General features: G+C 37.5%; 1 protein-coding gene across 1 annotated transcript in view; it reads left to right on the top strand.

Annotated features, from left to right (window-relative positions):
- The window catches only part of LOC124787750 (dedicator of cytokinesis protein 1), a 413,210-nt gene that overhangs the window by 170,552 nt on the left and 224,221 nt on the right, over positions 1-18,437 (top strand). The window contains exon 17 of the mRNA XM_047254617.1: positions 12,263-12,370. Coding sequence (XP_047110573.1) covers positions 12,263-12,370 — 108 coding nt within the window. The remainder of the gene's footprint in view (positions 1-12,262; positions 12,371-18,437) is intronic.

Genomic DNA, 18,437 nt, shown 5'->3' with positions numbered 1-18,437 from the left:
TCCTTCATTGTGATGTTAGATTTCATCCACTGTGGAGGTAGGATTTGAGTTCTTATTCAAAATTTCAAATTATCAGAGCTGCTGCCAATAATTTTTGGATTGCACAAATTGCCATTTTCATCACCTTTGTGGGAATTGATCTTTTCATCACCTGTTATCCCAGTGCTAATAGACATTACACACTAATAAACAGGAAAAGGACTTTGTGACAAAAAACCAGTCGTACAAATTTTGGACCTCTGCTTCATCTCTTTCTATTCTTGAATTTCTGGCATCCACATGTTGCTCAGTTGTTGGAAATGAAACACTGCAACACTTTTCAGCTTGGTCAATGATGTCAACAGCTATAGGCATCAAAGCAATCCATCTGGGTAGAGTGCTGTCTGCCAATCCTGTATAAATCCACCACTACTCTTCATTGTATGTATTCATATTTGTTCAGCTGTCTTGTCAGGCCAAACTCCTGCCCAACATTTTTTCTGGCATTCTTATGGTGAACCATCCCTTTGTTACAAAAAGCTCATATTCTTATCCAGTAAGTTTTGTTTCCAATTCAGTCATGCCTTGTGAGTATAAATAACATGATTTTGCTTAAAAGTAGTAACCACTGGCATGAAAATAGGGAAATATGTCCTTAATACAATGCAAATGTAATTCCCAATCTCCACCATGCTCAACTCTCACAAATTTCTTTATAGTTGTTACTGTTTTGAAGTGCTGCACCCACAATCATACTGTACCTCCATTGTTAGCAGCTTCTTCAACATTTTGAGAAAATATTTCGAACATTGCTGTAATCAATGATGAATCTACATTCGTACTGTTGGTGTCCTGGTCATTAAGGATAGTTTTCACTGCTGAATGCTCTTCCTTCATTAGACTGAGCTTTGATGAAATAATGTGGACCAAACTCCGGTGTGTCAACATTTGATCCCGCAAAGCTCTTAAGTAGGTATCCCGCAAAGTTCTTAAGTAGGCATGTCCTGTTATAATCTCCTTTGCAGATACGACTCTGCAGATGATACTGAACACATCCTGCAACCCACTTTCATCCATAATATATCCTATAGCTCCTATGAAAGACATTAATAAATGAAAACCTTCAAGGCAGACAATGATAGATCCTAAGTCAGTGTTAGGATGAAGGAAGCGACAGTGTCTCTAGCCCTTCTATAACGCCGTTCATCGGATGCTACAAAGCAGATCTTCACAATATGTGCCTTGCATTTTTGTGCTGCAGCCAAAAGTGCAACATGTATAGTATCATATGGTGAGGGAAGGGAATTCACAAATGGCAGACACTATATGTGAGTGTACTGCTTCCATAAATCCCTTCCAACTTGGAATGTTGGTCACTGATTTCCATTTCAGCAGCTCATCATTTGACAGTTGTGCTTTAGTTGGGAAGCATTTACTATTAATACCAGATATCAATATTTTCAACAGTCCTCTGTCTTTTCTCTGAAATTGAACTTAAGGCATAGTTCCAAATTTTTCTGAGGCAGTTGGTGGAGAAATGTTTGTCAGTTATGGGACCAGCACTCCAGCACAAATTGATGACTTTGGTGTTACACATCAAATGCCACCCATAGTGTGAAAAGTGTTTATTCCTTCAGTGGTATCAATATTTACAACCACATTGTCAAACACAACCTTGATAATAGTTGTCTTGAGAAATTCTTATAGCTTTTTGCATACTAGGTACTTCAAACTTATATCATTTTAGGAACTGCAGAATCCACAGGCTGATAACATGACTATTGTTGTGGCGTAACAAGCTAGTTACGCCACACTGAGAAGGGAGCCGAAAGGCACGCGTACACACACGCCGACTGGCGTCAAGTCTGGAACAGAATACGTTATGACTGCTATCAAGAAAATACGTAGCTTTGGAATATACTTAACTTTATTCTTTGTTGGTTTACAACGTTCTTCTTGAGACATTTATACGATAACTCTCAAACTAGGTAAGGCTAATGGCACCTTGCTAGGTCGTAGCCATGGACATAGCAGAAGGCTATTCTAACTCTCTCTCGGCAAATGAGAGGAAGGCTTCTTCCGTATTGTCGCTAGCAATGTCGTCCGTACAACTGGGGCGAGTGCTAGTCCGGATCTCGAGACCTGCCTTGTGGTGGCGCTCGGTCTGCGATCACACAGTGGCGACACGCGGGTCCGACATGTACTAAATGGACCGCGGCCGATTTAAGCTACCACCTAGCAAGTGTGGTGTCTGACGGTGACACCACAACTATGAGATCCATATTTTTGGCATATCATTTCCGAAAGACCTAGCTGTATATTAGAAACAAAGGATCTCAGCCTTGCAGCTGAAATACCTGCATGCACAAGGAGGCTAATTTTTCTCCTTAGTGTTGAATGGTCTCCTTCCTTTTCTGGACACATGACCCTGGTAAGAAATAGTTTCAGTGATTCTGGAATGTCACTTTTAACTTTATCCAAGAATTTGACTGAAGGGGAATATGTCTCAACTTCATAAGCTCATACTCTGATGTCCTCCAATATTATGGCTGTTGCAGTTTCAAAAATTCTGACACATTCTTTTTGTTTGTCTTCCCTCTTGCCTCATATCACATGTCAAATATGATGGAATAGCCTGTGTTTCAAAAGCATAGTATGGTTTTTTGTGTTGATTTATTTTTCATGTGAATAACAAGTCTTCACCATATTTTTCAAGTAGCTGTTTTTGTACTGCTCCAATATTTTAGCTGTATCCATTATAATACTTCAGAACATCTTGAAGTGGAAACTGACCCTCATCCCCATTTGCTTCAAAATGCTCACAAATGAAATTCACACAGGCTGATACCTTGTCATCTTTTGGTCATCCAGCAGTAGTATGAACAGCAAGATCAGATATGAAAAATCTTTTTGCACAGCTACCATGTTACCTAAGATAGGATCTTCATTGTGCCCAACTTGAAATTGACATTAGTTGCCTAGTCATCATTCCATTTTGTCACTATTTACATTAACAATGTTGAAATGTCTTTGTTATTGTGTGATGAACAACACTTCTTTTCAGCATTGTTTTCTTTGTCTCTTTTTTTTTTTCATGTACTCCTGTGATCCATCTTCGCCACAAAATAAACAGTTTGTTTTAAAGTCAAATGTTTAAAATGACAATAGATAAATTTGAGGCTCATTTTCCAGTCCAGTCAAGCATATCAGTCAGTTAAATAAATTTCCTGCACATTTCATGAACAACAACAATGGTACAGTTTACCAAACCAACATGTTTACCATCCTTTCTCTCTTCTCCTCTCTATCAATATTCATATACCTGTCTCCTTTGCTGAGATGACATCTACTGTCTCCACTTTCACTGCAAATAAAACACTAAAACATGACTTTCACTGACAAATGTAACCAACCAATGATCAGTGATGAGTGATGCCTGGTAGGGGCATCAACAAAACACGCCCTAGCAAAAACATGTGTTTCTCACAATTAGTAAGCAACAAACGGCAGAGAATGAATAAACAGATAAGCAAACAAATAAGAATGAACACTGGAAGAAACCATACAATGGAAAGAGAGAAATTATTGTAGGTCATTTACTGCATGATTTAAATACTATTTCATAATAGCAGTATTTATTTACTATCTACATTTTGTCACTTTCTTTGACTTTTTGAAACACAGTTGCACACTTCATAGTTATGAAATAAATACTCTTTCTTTCTTTCTTCTTTTTTTTAAAAAAAAGTGTAAAAAATTATTGGTTTGGGATGTAGCTTTCTTGCAGGAAAATGCAACCAAATGGCAAAATTCTGGTACTCAGTCAACGCAGAATTTGATGCTCTACATTTTTGGTAACATTGGCTTTTTTGATTATACCCATAGTTTCGGAGGAATTTGGGGGTGGGGGCATAAAAAATCTGGAGTGTTTGTGATTTCTTTTCATTGCGGCTGAAGCTCCACTCAAAAATCTGAACTCAGATTATTGATATTAGAAGCCTGCTTTGTGATTAAAACAGTTTTCAGAATTCCACTAAGTTTTGGAAGGCAGCCTACGTTTTGGACCTAATAGTACGGGTCTAATTGATTTTACAGTGTACTTTAAAACATACCTCTTTAAAGTACTCACCAGCCATTATGCCTGCTAGTAATTTTTTAGTTTCCTCAAGTGAATTTTCTTTTGATACAAGCATTCAAAGTTTAGAATTAAGATATGTTGACTTTTGCTGGCCGCTGTAGCCGAGGGGTTCTAGCCACTTCAGTCTGGAACTGCGCTGCTGCTACGGTCGCAGGGTCGAATCCTGCCTTGGGCATGGATGTATGTGATGTCCTTAGGTTGGTTAGCTTTAAGTAGTTCTAAGTCTAGGGGACTGATGACCTCAGATGTTAAGTCCTATAGTGCTTAGAGCCATTTGAATTTTGTAGACTTTTGATGAATTTACTTCTTTCCAATGTTTTATATATTTTTTTACTCTTCATCTTTCAAGTCAATAACTTGGAATGTGAAAATGGTATGGACTATCATATTCCTTTATTTTTATTAAGATAGTAATTTTTTTAGTTCACTTTGGTCCTTGCCAAAAAAAAGTTCTATTCCTTCTGGAATATGTTTAGTAGTAATCTTCATGTTCTTTGACACCGGCCGCAGAAGCCTACGTTCTCATATCATGTTCTTCATTTTCTATTGAAGAATCATTATTTAATTTTATTCTTCTTCAGTATTGGAGTCCCCCTTTATCAATTTGTAATGCTATTTGCTATCCATTCTAAGCTTCTGCAACTGTCCTCCTAATTAAAATGTGAGCATGTTAGTGCATAGACATAAATGATTTCCATTGAATATGTTTAGCCTATTTTCAAAACAGGACATGCTGTTTTGTTGAGATTCCTTAAATCCCTGTGATATTGGTTTCAATTTCCTTGTTTATAATAAAGCATACATAAGAATGTAGTCCCTGATATGTTTCTCTGCAATGAAGTGCATTGGCTGATTTTTATCACCCCCCCCCCCCCCCTCTCTCTCTCTCTCTCTCTCTCTCTCTCTCGTGTTCCAGCACTTGATCTGTTTGAAGTCACAAGTCCCACATTGATTTGGCGTGTTCATTCTCGACTTTTTCTAGCATGTGATCTCACTGATTCCTTGCCACCAGCAGATATTAATTTTGGGATGATTTCCTATGGATCATTTGTTGCACATTGTTGTACCTTTGCTTGTAATTAGTCTGAGCAGTTATTTTGCAACAGCTCAAGATCTGAACAGTTCTTTTGTCAGCTCTTTGCATAGTCTGCACTTTGAATCTTTTCCAGATTTCACGATTCTGGTTTTGAAGCCATGGTAATGGCTTGTTCTTGTGCATAATAAAATCATCCTCGGTTTGCTTTTGTAGAGTTGCATTTGTTAGCCCAGACCTGGTGTTTTCTTTATATATTTTGCCTTCAATCTCCTCCAAAAACTGCCTATGCAATACTTTATTGCATAGGCCGTCAGTCTGGCATTAGAGTACAGCTTTCCAATATTGATTCTTGGTTTGCTGTACCAGAAGAAGCTTTCTATTGTTGACTTTAATCAGAGCTGTTTCTTTGCTATCTTTACATGGTCTGCCAACTTCCAGTGTCTGCCTCATTTGCAAGAGTCCTCTTCTGTTTGTTTTTCCAGGCAACTACACCCTTTCGATGTCACTGTGGGGTAGATTGCGTGGTGAATTATCGAGAGTTTCCTTGTTTTCCTGTCCAGACTACCTGGCAGTACCAGTGCCCAAATCACAGTGCCTGCTGTCCACCTGGTGGTGAGCACGGCCCAGTTATTGAGTGCCTCGCTGGTATTGCTGCCATTCATGTTGCTTTTCAAACTTTTCCTGGCGTTTGCTTAACTCTTATTTTACAATCTTATGCTAGGTATTGTTCAACTGCAAAATGCCTAAGTATTTATGGACTTCTGGCTGGTAGCAAGTGATTGTTTGCCCATTTGGCATATCAGTGCCTTTGCTTTCTGAGATTTTGTTCCTCTTTAATGTCAGTGTGGCACACGTGTCTAAGAATTCCATAACCTTTCTAGTTAATCTGGTTGCTTCCATTCTCTTAATATGCCCATAGAACTGTGTCATGCATTTTTGTATCCGAATAAATGTTTATATAATTTTCAATCTCTTTAGTTGTTATTAATCTGTATGTTCCTTCTTCTGAGTAATTTGGATGTTAAATTTTCCTGCTTACTTTCATTCCTTTTTTTAGTGTCTCTCCCTTTGTGTTTCAGAAGGTGTATCAGCCCCACAAATACATTCTCATTTGATTGCTATTTTGAGATGCATTTTTTGTGATTATTTTTTATAATATTTTCTAACTTAGAATTATTTGCCATGTAGTATGAAAAAACTAAGCAATCCCTCCTAATTGGACTGGTTCATCAATTTTAAGCTCTGACCTTAGTTTATGTCACTTATGGTTTACTTTAGGGGAGACACAGTTGAAAAGTAATATGGATAGTCCATCACATTGTCTCACTCCTGTTTTAATTTTAAAATGTTCTGAAAATTTTTCCCTGAACTTCGCTTAAGATTTTCTTCTATTTAATGTTTTATTAACAGCTGCAGTGGTTTTGAGGTCCAGTACTTGTTCTTTCAGAATTTGGAAGAGAAACTCAAATTCCACTTAGTTATAAATTATTTTAAAATATCTATAAAGGTATGAATTACTTGCTTGTAAAATTTTTGATGTCTGAGAATTAGTTTCAGTACAAAAATTTGTTCTTTGCAAGATCTATTTGATTTTTAAATCTGCTTGATAGTCTTCAGTGTTTGTTTCAAATTCTTGTTACACTGCATACAGAAGGCAATCAGTTATAACTTTGTATAGTTATTAACATCAGTGGATATGTCACTGCAGTTTTCTGGTTGTTTGGAATTTGAACACTATGTCAAATATTTTACCTTATTATTAAAATTTCTTTTAAAGTTTTTTGATCTCATGGCATCAACAGTTCTCATAGTGTTTTGTTGTTTATTTAACAAGTTTTGAAGCTTTTTGTAGTTACCAGGGGGATATCATGTGAATTTTTTCATTGGTGGCTAATCCATGTTTGGAATGCCTTGTGTCAAGATATTACTACCTGTTAACAATCTTCATTCCAGCAGGGATGTTTTTTCCACTATCGGAAAGGATCAGGGGGCATTTTTGATTAATTTATGTTTGAGTTTTTATATTGCTCGGATTTTACTACCATCAAATTTAGGATGGAATTCACTTATATTCTTGTTGATTGATTCCAGTATTTTTATTTGTTATGAAGTTTTTCCTAAAAATCAGTTGTAATTTTGAGGCTATATTTGTACACAGCTCTACCGGTATCTTTCTGTTTTGATTCATCCATTTGTACCCATGGAATTTTGCCACCATTTCCCTGTATTCAATCTTTTTTTCCTACCTGGAATTTTCACATCATTATTTGGAATTTTGAAGGTTATATTCTCTGGCACATTCCATGGCTTATTTGTTTTGGTTTATCATGATATGTACATTAATGAGTGCATTCCCCCCCCCCCCCCCCCTCTCCACATTTCAACGAAACTGTCATAAATCTGTTGTTCCCAGGCTTTACCTCAATTGTTGAACAAAGACTGTCCTATGAATCCTATGAAACCGGTCAGAACTCAGACAGTGTGTTTCTGAGGATTCAGTCTGCAGCTCGTGGTCGTGCGGTAGCGTTCTCACTTCCCACGCCCAGGTTCCCGGGTTCGATTCCCGGCAGGGTCAGGAATTTTCTCTGCCTCGTGATGACTGGGTGTTGTGTGATGTCCTTAGGTTAGTTAGGTTTAAGTAGTTCTAAGTTCTAGGGGACCGATGACCATAGATGTTAAGTCCCATAGTACTCAGAGCCATTTGAACCATTTTTTGAGGATTCTTTTGTCCATTTTAATTTTGAACTATTTGTAATTTCCAGAATTGTGTGTTTTCATTCAGCAGTTTGTATGCCAACTAGCTCTGTAGATGATGAAGAAATTGATGAAATGTATGACGAGATAAAAGAAATTATTCAAGTAGTGAAGGGAGATGAAAATTTAATAGTCATGGGTGACTGGAATTCGAGAGTAGGAGAAGGGAGAGAAGGAAATGATGTAGGTGAATATGGATTGGGGGTAAGAAATGAAAGAGGAAGCCATCTGGTAGAATTTTGCACAGAGCATAACTTAATCATAGCTAACACTTGGTTCAAGAATCATAAAAGAAAGTTGTATACATGGAAGAATCCTGGAGATACTAGAAGGTTTCAGATAGATTATATAATGGTAAGACAGAGATTTAGGAACCAGATTTTAAATTGTAAGACATTTCCAGGGGCAGGTGTGGACTCTGACCACAATCTATTGGTTATGAACTGTAGATTAAAACTGAAGAAACTGCGAAAAGGTGGGAATTTAAGGAGATGGGACCTGGATAAACTGACTCAACCAGAGGTTGTGCAGAGTTTCAGGGATAGCATAAGGGAACAATTGTCACGAATGGGGGAAAGAAAAGTAGAAGAAGAATGGGTAGCTTTGAGGGATGAAGTAGTGAAGGCAACAGAGGATCAAATAGGTAAAAGGACGAGGGCTAATAAAAGTCCTTGGGTAGCAGAAGAAATATTGAATTCAATTGATGAAAGGAGAAAATATAAAAATGCAGTAAATTAAGCAGGCAAAAAGGAATACAAACATCTCAAAAATGAGATCAACAGGAAGTGCAAAATGGCTAAGCGGGGATGGCTAGAGGACAAATGTAAGGCTGTAGAGGCTTATCTCACCAGGGGTGAGATACATACTACCTACAGCAAAATTAAAGAGACCTTTGGAGAAAAGAGAACGACTTGTATGAATATCAACAGCTCAGACGGAAACTCAGTTCTAAGCAAAGAAGGGGAAGCAGAAAGGTGGAAGGAGTAAATAGAGGCACTTGAGGACAATATAATGGAAATGGAAGAGGATGTAGATGAAGATAAAATGGGAGGTATGATACTGCGTGAAGAGTTTGACAGAGCACTGAAAGACCTGAGTCGAAACAAGGCCCCGGGAGTAGACAACATTCCATTAAAACTACTGACGGCCTTGGGAGAGTCATTCCTGAAAAAACTCTACCATCTGGTGAGCAAGATGTATGAGACAGGTGAAATACCGTCAGACTTCAAGAATACTATAATAATTCCAATCCCAAAGAAAGCAGGTGTTGGGAGATATGTAAATTACCGGACTATCAGTTTAATAAGCCACAGCTGCAATATACTATGCAAATTCTTTACAGACGAATGGAAAAGCTGGTAGAAGCTGACTCCGGGGAAGATCAGTTTGGATTCCGTGAAATATTGGAACACGCGGGGCAATACTGACCTTACAACTTATCTTAGAAGAAAGATTAAGGAGAGGCAAACCTACATATCTAGCGTTTGTAGACTTAGAGAAGGCTTTTGACAATGTTGATTGGAATACTCTCTTTCAAATTCTAAAGGTAACAGGGGTAAAATACAGGGAGCGAAAGGCTATTTACAATTTGTACAGAAACCAAATGGCAGTTATAAGAGTCGAGGGGCATGAAAGGGAAGCAGTGCTTGGGAAAGGAGTGAGACAGGGTTGTAGCCTCTCCCCAATGTTATTCAATCTGTATATTGAGCAAACAAAAGAAAAATTCGGAGTAGGTATTAAAATCCATGGAGAAGAAATAAAAACTTTGAGGTTCGTCGATGACATTGTAATTCTGTCAGAGACAGCAAAGGACTTGGAAGAGCAGTTGAACTGAATGGACAGAGTCTTGAAAGGAGGATATAAGATGAACATCAACAAAAGCAAAACGAGGATAATGGAATGTAGTCGAATTAAGTTGGGTGATGCTGAGGGAATTGAATTAGGAGATGAGACACTTAAAGTAGTAAAGGAGTTTTCCTAATTGGGGAGAAAAATAACTGATGATGGTCTAAGTAGAGTGGATATAAAATGTAGACTGGCAATGGCAAGGAAAACGTTCCTGAGGAAGAGAAATTTGTTAACACCAAGTATAGATTTAAGTGTCAGGAAGTCATTTCTGAAAGTATTTGTATGGAGTGTAGCCATGTATGGAAGTGAAACATGGACGATAAATAGTTTGGAGAAGAAGAGTATAGAAGCTTTCAAAATGTGGTGCTGCAGAACAATGCTGAGGATTAGATGGGTAGATCACATAACTAATGAGGAGGTATTGAATAGAATTGGGGAGAAGAGGAGTTTGTAGCACAACTTGACAAGAAGGAGGGACTGATTTGCAGGACATGTTCTGAGGCATCAAGAGATCAAAAATTTAGCATTGGAGGGCAGCGTGGGGGGTAAAAATCGTAGAGGGAGACCAAGAGATGAATACACTAAACAGATTCAGAAGGATGTAGGCTGCAGTAAGTACTGGGAGATGAAGGAGCTTGCACAGGATAGAGTTGCATGGAGAGCTGCATCAAACCAGTCTCAGGACTGAAGACTACAACAACAACAACAACAACATCAACATTTGGCAGTCTTGTTTCGTGCTATGCTAGAATTTGATTTTTGTGTTCTTTTTTGTGTTTCTCCTAATTTAAAGAGTTTTCCGAGTGTTAGGGGTAAGTTAATGGTGATTATGCCAATAAAAATGTTGATATTTGTGGGTTTCAGTTGATCAGAAGACTCCAATTTCATCTGATTTGTGATACAGCATCTCAGCCTAGTCTTCACAAATCCAGTAGACTAGCTGTGCCACTCAAGAAGGAGCATTTGTTGCCTACTGGGCTAATTTTGTTATTACTAAAATCTTGCAACATTGTGCTTGGAATTACATGGTTGAGTTTGGGAAAAAATGCTTCAGTTAAGTAATCTTTGAGGGGCTAGTTCCCGATTTTTAAATTTTGTTAACAGAGTTTGACTGCACTGCCACTTACTCTGTCAGTTGCAGTCGTACCAAGATGAGTTGGTCAACTATCCAATTCACATATTCAGGTGATACTGCAGCTGGTAAAATCTCTGACCTTCTAGAATTGGAATTGCCTCTTGAAAGTAGCATAATAGGCATGTCAGAGACCTCTTTAGTGCCATACGGTTTGCTCTCCAGAATAATTATCACTGGCATCTGATTGAGAGTATTTGAATATCGACAAAACAAAATGCAATTTTGCTTAAAGAGAATTCCTATATCGATAGAATTGGACCGCTTGAAGGCTCCTACCAAGGTTCCCTTTTCTAGGAGTCTAACCGTCTGTAGGGTTTTGATACTGTTGCTGAATGCGCAGAATGAAGCTCCAGTTCATTCTATTGTGTAGGCCACTAATTGCTAAGTGCATTGAAGTCTTATATTCACTCCCTCATTAACAATCTGGTGAAGAAGTGGAAGACAGCAAAAGGAAAGCGAATGTTTTAAACTCTGTATATAAATAATCATGTGTAAATGTATGGCAGCAGAAAAATAGACCTTACTACAGTGAAAATATATGTATAATTTTGATTGAGTGAAGTAACCAGAAAGCAGACTGTGATTAAATTATTTATTTCAAGTTTCTGCTACCAGTCACTTTTTATTTTATGCTTAATCTACCATAATGCAACGCATTTCGAACATGTTTTGTTCATCTTCAATTTTATTTTGATTGTATGTTAATTAACATTTGTGAATTTGAAATAAGTTAGTTCATTTATGAGACAACAGAAAGCAACATTTCCCTTATGATTTCTGTTTATTGTGCTTTGTAACCTGTGTGATAGAGAATGAAGATTTTTTTTTTTCTAATTTTGGCTGTACAGAACAGTTGTTCGTATTATTGCTTGATGTTCATTACATAGGACATTACTTCTTTGTTTTATAAATCGTGCTTGGAACATTCTCCATTTAGTATTATGTGTAAGAACTAATTGATTGTAGTATCTGTACAAGCTTCATTCAAAAATTATTTGTGGTAGTTTGTTTAATATTGATTTTTAGTTTTCTAATGGATTCAAGCATGAGGCAGTATATTGTAGCATTAGTCTTGCACTAACAGTGGAAGAATATGGCATGCTTTTTATACTTGTATTTTTCTAAACTGTGTACAATCTGTAGTTCAAACAACTGTACAGTATACTGAAATCAAAGTTGATTTACTCATTGTAATATTGATAGTTATTAGACGTCAAAAGTCACTTGCAGACAATTGAACACACATCTGGTGTTGAATGCAACACTTTGGAAGTATGTTTGTTTTGCTGTGTTGTTTGACTTGAAAATCAGATGAGAGTGCGAATTCTCTGTGTCCCTTGTATGGTGGGTGTAGCAACAGCATTGTTATCAGGGACGCAGCGGAGTTCAGTACCGCAACAAGACTAAGTCTGATGCAAAGGTTGCCAAGGTGCTGGGAGCCAGCAAGCAGTACATTTGCTCACAACGAGGTTCTGAAGAGGTATGTAAATTGTTTTTGTTAATTTATATCTTTTAAGTTGTCATTAACTTCTCAGTTTCTAATGCACTTTGAAATTTTTGAGTCATCTTTATTTAAAGGGATATTGGAAATCTGAGTATTTTCATAGAATTTGTGTAGGGTGGGAGGGTTTCTGGAAGACTCCTAACATTTATAGATATTTGTTGCCAGTTGTACTGTATATTGATCATCACAAAGCATACATAAGAATCCTAGAAAACATTTCAGAGTTAGTTCATTGTATCTAACCTTTAAGTGAAATTACACAAATGTTGAACTTCAATAGGAGATAATGCTGCTGTTGGTGATCATTGCAGTTTGATGTTACGTTCTTCTTTCCTTGTCCTGTATTCGGTCTATATAATTAAATTTGTTACTTTCAGAAATTAAGAAGTAAATTGTAGTATGATAGACTTAGCTATTTCATATCAGTTTGTGATGAGAGAGTGTACAGTTATAATTTCTTTTTTCATTTTCCTAATGTTTTATTAATGAAACTAGTGTGACATGTTCATTGGTTTCTATTGAATAGAAGCTTTCACTTAGCATAACTGAGAAAATAGTTGCCACCTTTCAAGTCTTGGTCAACGTGTTTATTTCTTGTAATATTTTTATTATGTATGGGTTAGTCAGTGGTCCTTGTCAAACATGACCAAAGTAGCAAATGGGCTGTCTTGAGTGCAATAAAAATTGAAGTTTTTCTGTTTGGGATTGTTTTTCCATTGCAATCAAAAACTCAGCAAAAAAGTGTGTTAGCCAGAGCAGTAAAGCTGGAAGTGTGTGTGTGTGCGTATGCTGCTGCTGCTGCTGCTGATGATGATGATGATGATGGTGATTCAAAAACTGTAGTGTGAAGCTTAGATGTTGTGTTGTGTGCATTCCACCATATGAAAGAGTGAAATGAAGTAACCATTACATTATATACTTCCAACTGTCACTTGTGAAGTCTACCACTTAATCAAGATATAGCATAAAGTCTAACATTGATGGTATCTGTTCACTCCTCACTTGCTCATCTCATTGAAGAGTATTAAGAAAATGGTAGCTATATATCACACTTGAATAAAGACAAACGGTAAAATACACGGAATGAAAAGTTATCTATAACCTAGACAAAAAGCAGGCTGCAATTATAAGAGTTGAAGGGCATAAAAGGTAAGTAGTAGTTGGAAAGGGAGCGAGAATGGGTCGTAGCCTATCCCTATCCCCCCCCCCCCCCCTCCCCCAATTTGTACCTTGAACAAGCAGTAAAAGAAACAAAGGAGAAATATGGAATGTGGATTAAAGTTCCTGGAGAAGAAATATAAAATTCCAGGTCAAGCTGATGACATTGTATTTCTGTCAGAGGCAGCACTAGATGTGGAACAGCAGATAAATGGAAAGGATAGTGTCTTGAAAAAAGCTTATGAGATGAATGTCAACAAAAGTAAAACAATGGTAATGGAATGAAGTTTAATTAAACTGAATGATGCTGAGAGAAATAGATTAGCAAATGAGAAATGAAAGTGGTAGATGAGTTTTGATAGTCTGCAAAAAATGCAGACTGGCCATAACAAGAAAAGTATTTCTGAAAAAGAGAAATTTGGTAACACTGAATACTAATTAAAGTGTTTGGATGTCTTTTCTGAAGATATTTCGCTGTAGTGTAGCCTTGTGTGGAAGTGAAAAGTAACAATGAGGAGTTGGACAAAACAAGAATATAAGCTTTTGAAATGTGCTACAGAAGGAGGCTGAAGATTAGATGGGTAGGCAGAGTAACTAATCAGATGGTACTGAACTGAACTGAGGAAAAAAGAAAGTTATGGCACAACTTGGCCAAAAGAAGTGATTTGTGGATAGGACATACTTGAGGAGGCAACAAGGAATCATCAAATTGGCTACGGAAGGAAGTGTGGGGGCTAAAAATTGTAGAGGGAGACTGAGACTTGAGTACAACAAGCAGGTTCAAATGGATGTAGGTTGCAGTAATTATTCAGAGATGAAGTATTTTGCACAGGATACACTAGTGTGGAGAGCGGCATCTAACCAGCCCTCGGACTGAAGAAGAAGAAGAAGAAGAAGAAGACGACGACGACGACGACGACGACGACGACAACAACAACAACAACAACAACACCAATAACAATAACTATCTTTATATTGTATTCTCTTTCTTCTCTGTAATGCAAGGAGGTCGAGTTTTCTTTGTGTATTGTGAACTTACATGGAAAAACTCAGACTACATTTCATCACTTCAGATCTGTGAAGGCTGGCTGTTTCAATGAAAAACAATCGGGGGGGGGGGGCATTATGTAACAAACAATGATCAGCCAGATCATTGTTGTGTGCCTCCTCATAGCACGTAGGTCCACTATTTGAATGTAAAGCAGCTGCTTATTCTTCATAGCATAGATTCTGCAAAGTCTCTCTGTTGCCAGATGTAAGTGGGAGATGCCAATATACATCACGTAAATCCATTCTGTTAAAAGAGGGGTCTTTTGTTTTCCAAGTTGAAACTCAATTACATCACACACACATGTATTCAGTATTGTGGATGTCTGGTGACTCCGGGGATTAGAACAAATGAAATTCGTCACCATGCTCCTTGAACTGCTAGAGAACAGTTCTGAGTTTGAGAGATGGACAGTTGTGCTAAAATGTTAGTCCTTTGGGGAAGCATACATGTGATCGACAAGATTATTGATGGAACCCATTCCTTTTGGATTGCCATATTCAACACCCAGATGTGGAAGAGAGGCTCAGCTGAATGAGCCCCATTGTACCAGTATAATAGTTGCCCCCACATGCCTGCAGGTTTTTACAGTGCATGTGTCAAGATGTTTTTCTCACTGAATACAGTGAACCATGACATCCACATACAGAGAATAATGTTATAGCTGGAATGATTAACTCAGTTGAGTAACACATTTTCTTTGTTCAGTAACCCAATCACAGTGCGCTCATGCCAGCTGCAGTTATCACTTATTATGTCATCACATCAGTGTTGGTACTTGCAGAAGTTTTCTGTTGCATAGCTCCTACACTGTGAAGGAGTATTGTGCTGAGAAATGGTTTTTATACCTTTCCCAGTGTTATATTTTGCTTTACTAAGGAGGTTAGATCAAACAGTGAAAGTCCAAGATGGAATAAGAACTGTGATTACTGAAATGATTTATATTTGATGCTGAAGATCTTAGATAAGGTGTGGATACCATATATCTTATTGTCTGCTGTTAGTGTCTATAGAGTTTGTCCATGATCAATAGATGCTAGTGACTGTTGCACAGGAATACCTGAATGGTCACCCTGTGGGACCTGTTCCTTGTTGCTGTCCATCACATCGTACCCTTTGGCAAACTCATCTGAATCAGGAACTGCATGAAGCACAGATAGACATATTTAGGCTTTATATTTGAGTTTTAATGCTCAAAAGTAATTATAATGAAGAAAGGTAAGTATTTAATTTAATACAAGATGGGTTCCATAAAAAAATGGAACCAATTGTTTCCTGACACATTGATACATCACAGCACATTGTAACTTGCTGGGCTAGATAGAGGGAGGGTGTTAACTTCAAAATGTGTCTGGTATCAGTCACCTCCAAGCTGCTGGAGAGTCAGGACATGCATTCCCGTGAACCCCATTTTGAGGTTAGGAAACTTTGCTATGAATCGTTTTTGGGAGCAAAGTTATGCTATCCAATTTTGCATTAAACTTGGGAAGACCACTGTTGAAACATTTCCATCAATTCAGCAAGCCTTAGAGAGTGACTACTTGTCCAAATTACAAGTTATCCAATGGCACAAGTTGTTCAGAGAGGGCCAAGAAGAGGTCGCCGACAATGCCCACAGCAGATGTCAATTAACCTCCCAAACTGGCAAAAATGTGATGTGTGTGCATGGTTGTTTGAATTCTGACAAATGGTTGAGTCTTCAATTGATAGCAGAAACTCTAACCATGATTTTTTTAAAAAAAAATAAAAAAAAACTGTTTATTGTATTGTAACAGAAGATTTGAACACAAGAATCCAAAAAATGTTGACTGATGAACGAATGGACATGTGAGTGCTCTAATGCCAAGAACTCTTGGAAATGTGCGAAGATGATCCAAAACTGTTAAACTTTGTTAGCCCTGGTGATGACCATGTATTATCATGTATGGCGTGAAGGCAATAAGACAAGAGTTCTGAGTAGCACATCCAAATGTCGCCTGTCCATGCATAAACAGGCCTAGGGTCAAAACATGCTCATTGTCACCTTTGACATTGGAACCCTTGAATTTCTACCAACTGGGACCACTGTACTGTGAATGCAGCTTTCTGTTTGAAAGAGCTCAAAAAAACTGAAAAGGACGCTCACCCATTGCCAAAACAACATCAAGGATGAGTAGAAACTGCATCATGAAAACGTACGAAGCCACAGTGTCTTCATTGTCACAAATTTCTTGCTTCCTCATCCTCCCTACAGTTCTGACCTAAATTTCAGAGTCCCCCCCCCCCCCCCCCCCTCCCCTCACTGAAAGGGAAACATTGAGACACGACTGAAAACATCCAGGCTCGTGTTACACCACCTCTGAAGAATATTCCAGAGAAGGCTTTCCGGTATTGAAAACACTGCCTCCAGGAGTGTATTGATGCAGGAGGGTGCTATTTCGAAAATTTTTGACTATTTGTACAAATACATTGATAAAAAATTATTTATGAATTTGGTCACATTGTTTATGAAACCCACCTTGTATGTTGCTATAAACTTAAAGTTTGAATGTAGACTTCCACACGGCAGTGGTGGCTTGAAAACAGAATAATTTATCACATATCTAATAGAGCAAAACTTCTCAAAAACAGGTAGCCCCGGAGAGAAAATAAATGTCCATTATTAAAAAGTGTCATTTATTGGTGTAATGACTTGTAAACTTGTATTTTATTTACTGAGTGACAGTGCAGATGTATCAAATGTCTTCTGGAAGGCAAAGAACATGGCATCAACCTATTGCCATACCTTCTGCTCCCAGGCTAGAAGTTGGTGAAATCAAAATAACATTCACTTTCACCATTGTGTTCTGCAGTTACTCCAACATATGTGGCTAGCCATTACCGTCTTATGGCTCTTTAACAGAAGAAGACATTTCTTTTTATCGAGAAAAATAAACTACATAATATATTCTGTGTGATGACGCTGCCTTAGAGCATAACATGCTTTGACACATTGAAAATCTGTAATTTTTGAGCGTCAAATGCGGAATGGAAATTTAATCGTCTTTTTTGTACACTGACTTCTTTACATTTACTAGAAGTTACCACTATTGATAATTGTCAAGCTAAGATAAACTAGCCCATGAATATTTTTGAAACAAAACTGTAAGCACTGAACACCATAAAAATGAAATTGCTCAGCTGTCTTTTTTTCCATAGGTGGATTTGTAAAATCTAATTATGAAACACTGATATTGCACCTTTTTGCAAATAAAACATACAATACAGATTATGTACATCTTGAGGTCTATATAATGTTATGAACTTTTTTCTTGACGATGAAGACAATAAAAAACAACGAAAATATAATTTATTGAGGAATTTGCAGTGAAGAATATACTCTCCATTAACAAGGCAGATTATTCTCTTGTTTGGAAAGGAAAATGACAGATTTCAGAAGCCAAATGACATATTACTTACCTGCAATGGAGTTTTTGTTAAATATTTTCTTTACTTTGTATTCCTTTCATGTAGCATTGCCCTATAATTTGTTTTTTAGGGTAATGTCAACTGCTTAAGCTGCAGCTGACATCTTTAGGTGCTGCTGTATGAGTCTGTCTGTCTGTTCATCTTGAGCAACAGGATCTGTTGGACAAGGAGTACTTCACAGTTCATTTTAGAGCATTAGAGCTGAATTGGCCTGTGTTATACCATGTTGACATCTCACTAGGACAGTTAAAGACATTGCAAGAGTAATTATATCAATATACTACCTGATAGCAGGGAATGACCATAGATGCCTGAGTTGTTAGTATGGTGTTCATGTGCCAACTGCACAAGAATATAATAAGAGTATAGAGTGAACAGCTGCCTTATGGG

This window comes from Schistocerca piceifrons, chromosome 3, assembly GCF_021461385.2.
Source record: "Schistocerca piceifrons isolate TAMUIC-IGC-003096 chromosome 3, iqSchPice1.1, whole genome shotgun sequence".
Taxonomy (NCBI): Eukaryota; Metazoa; Arthropoda; class Insecta; order Orthoptera; family Acrididae; genus Schistocerca; species Schistocerca piceifrons.
This window is presented reverse-complemented; position numbering and strand designations above follow the sequence as displayed.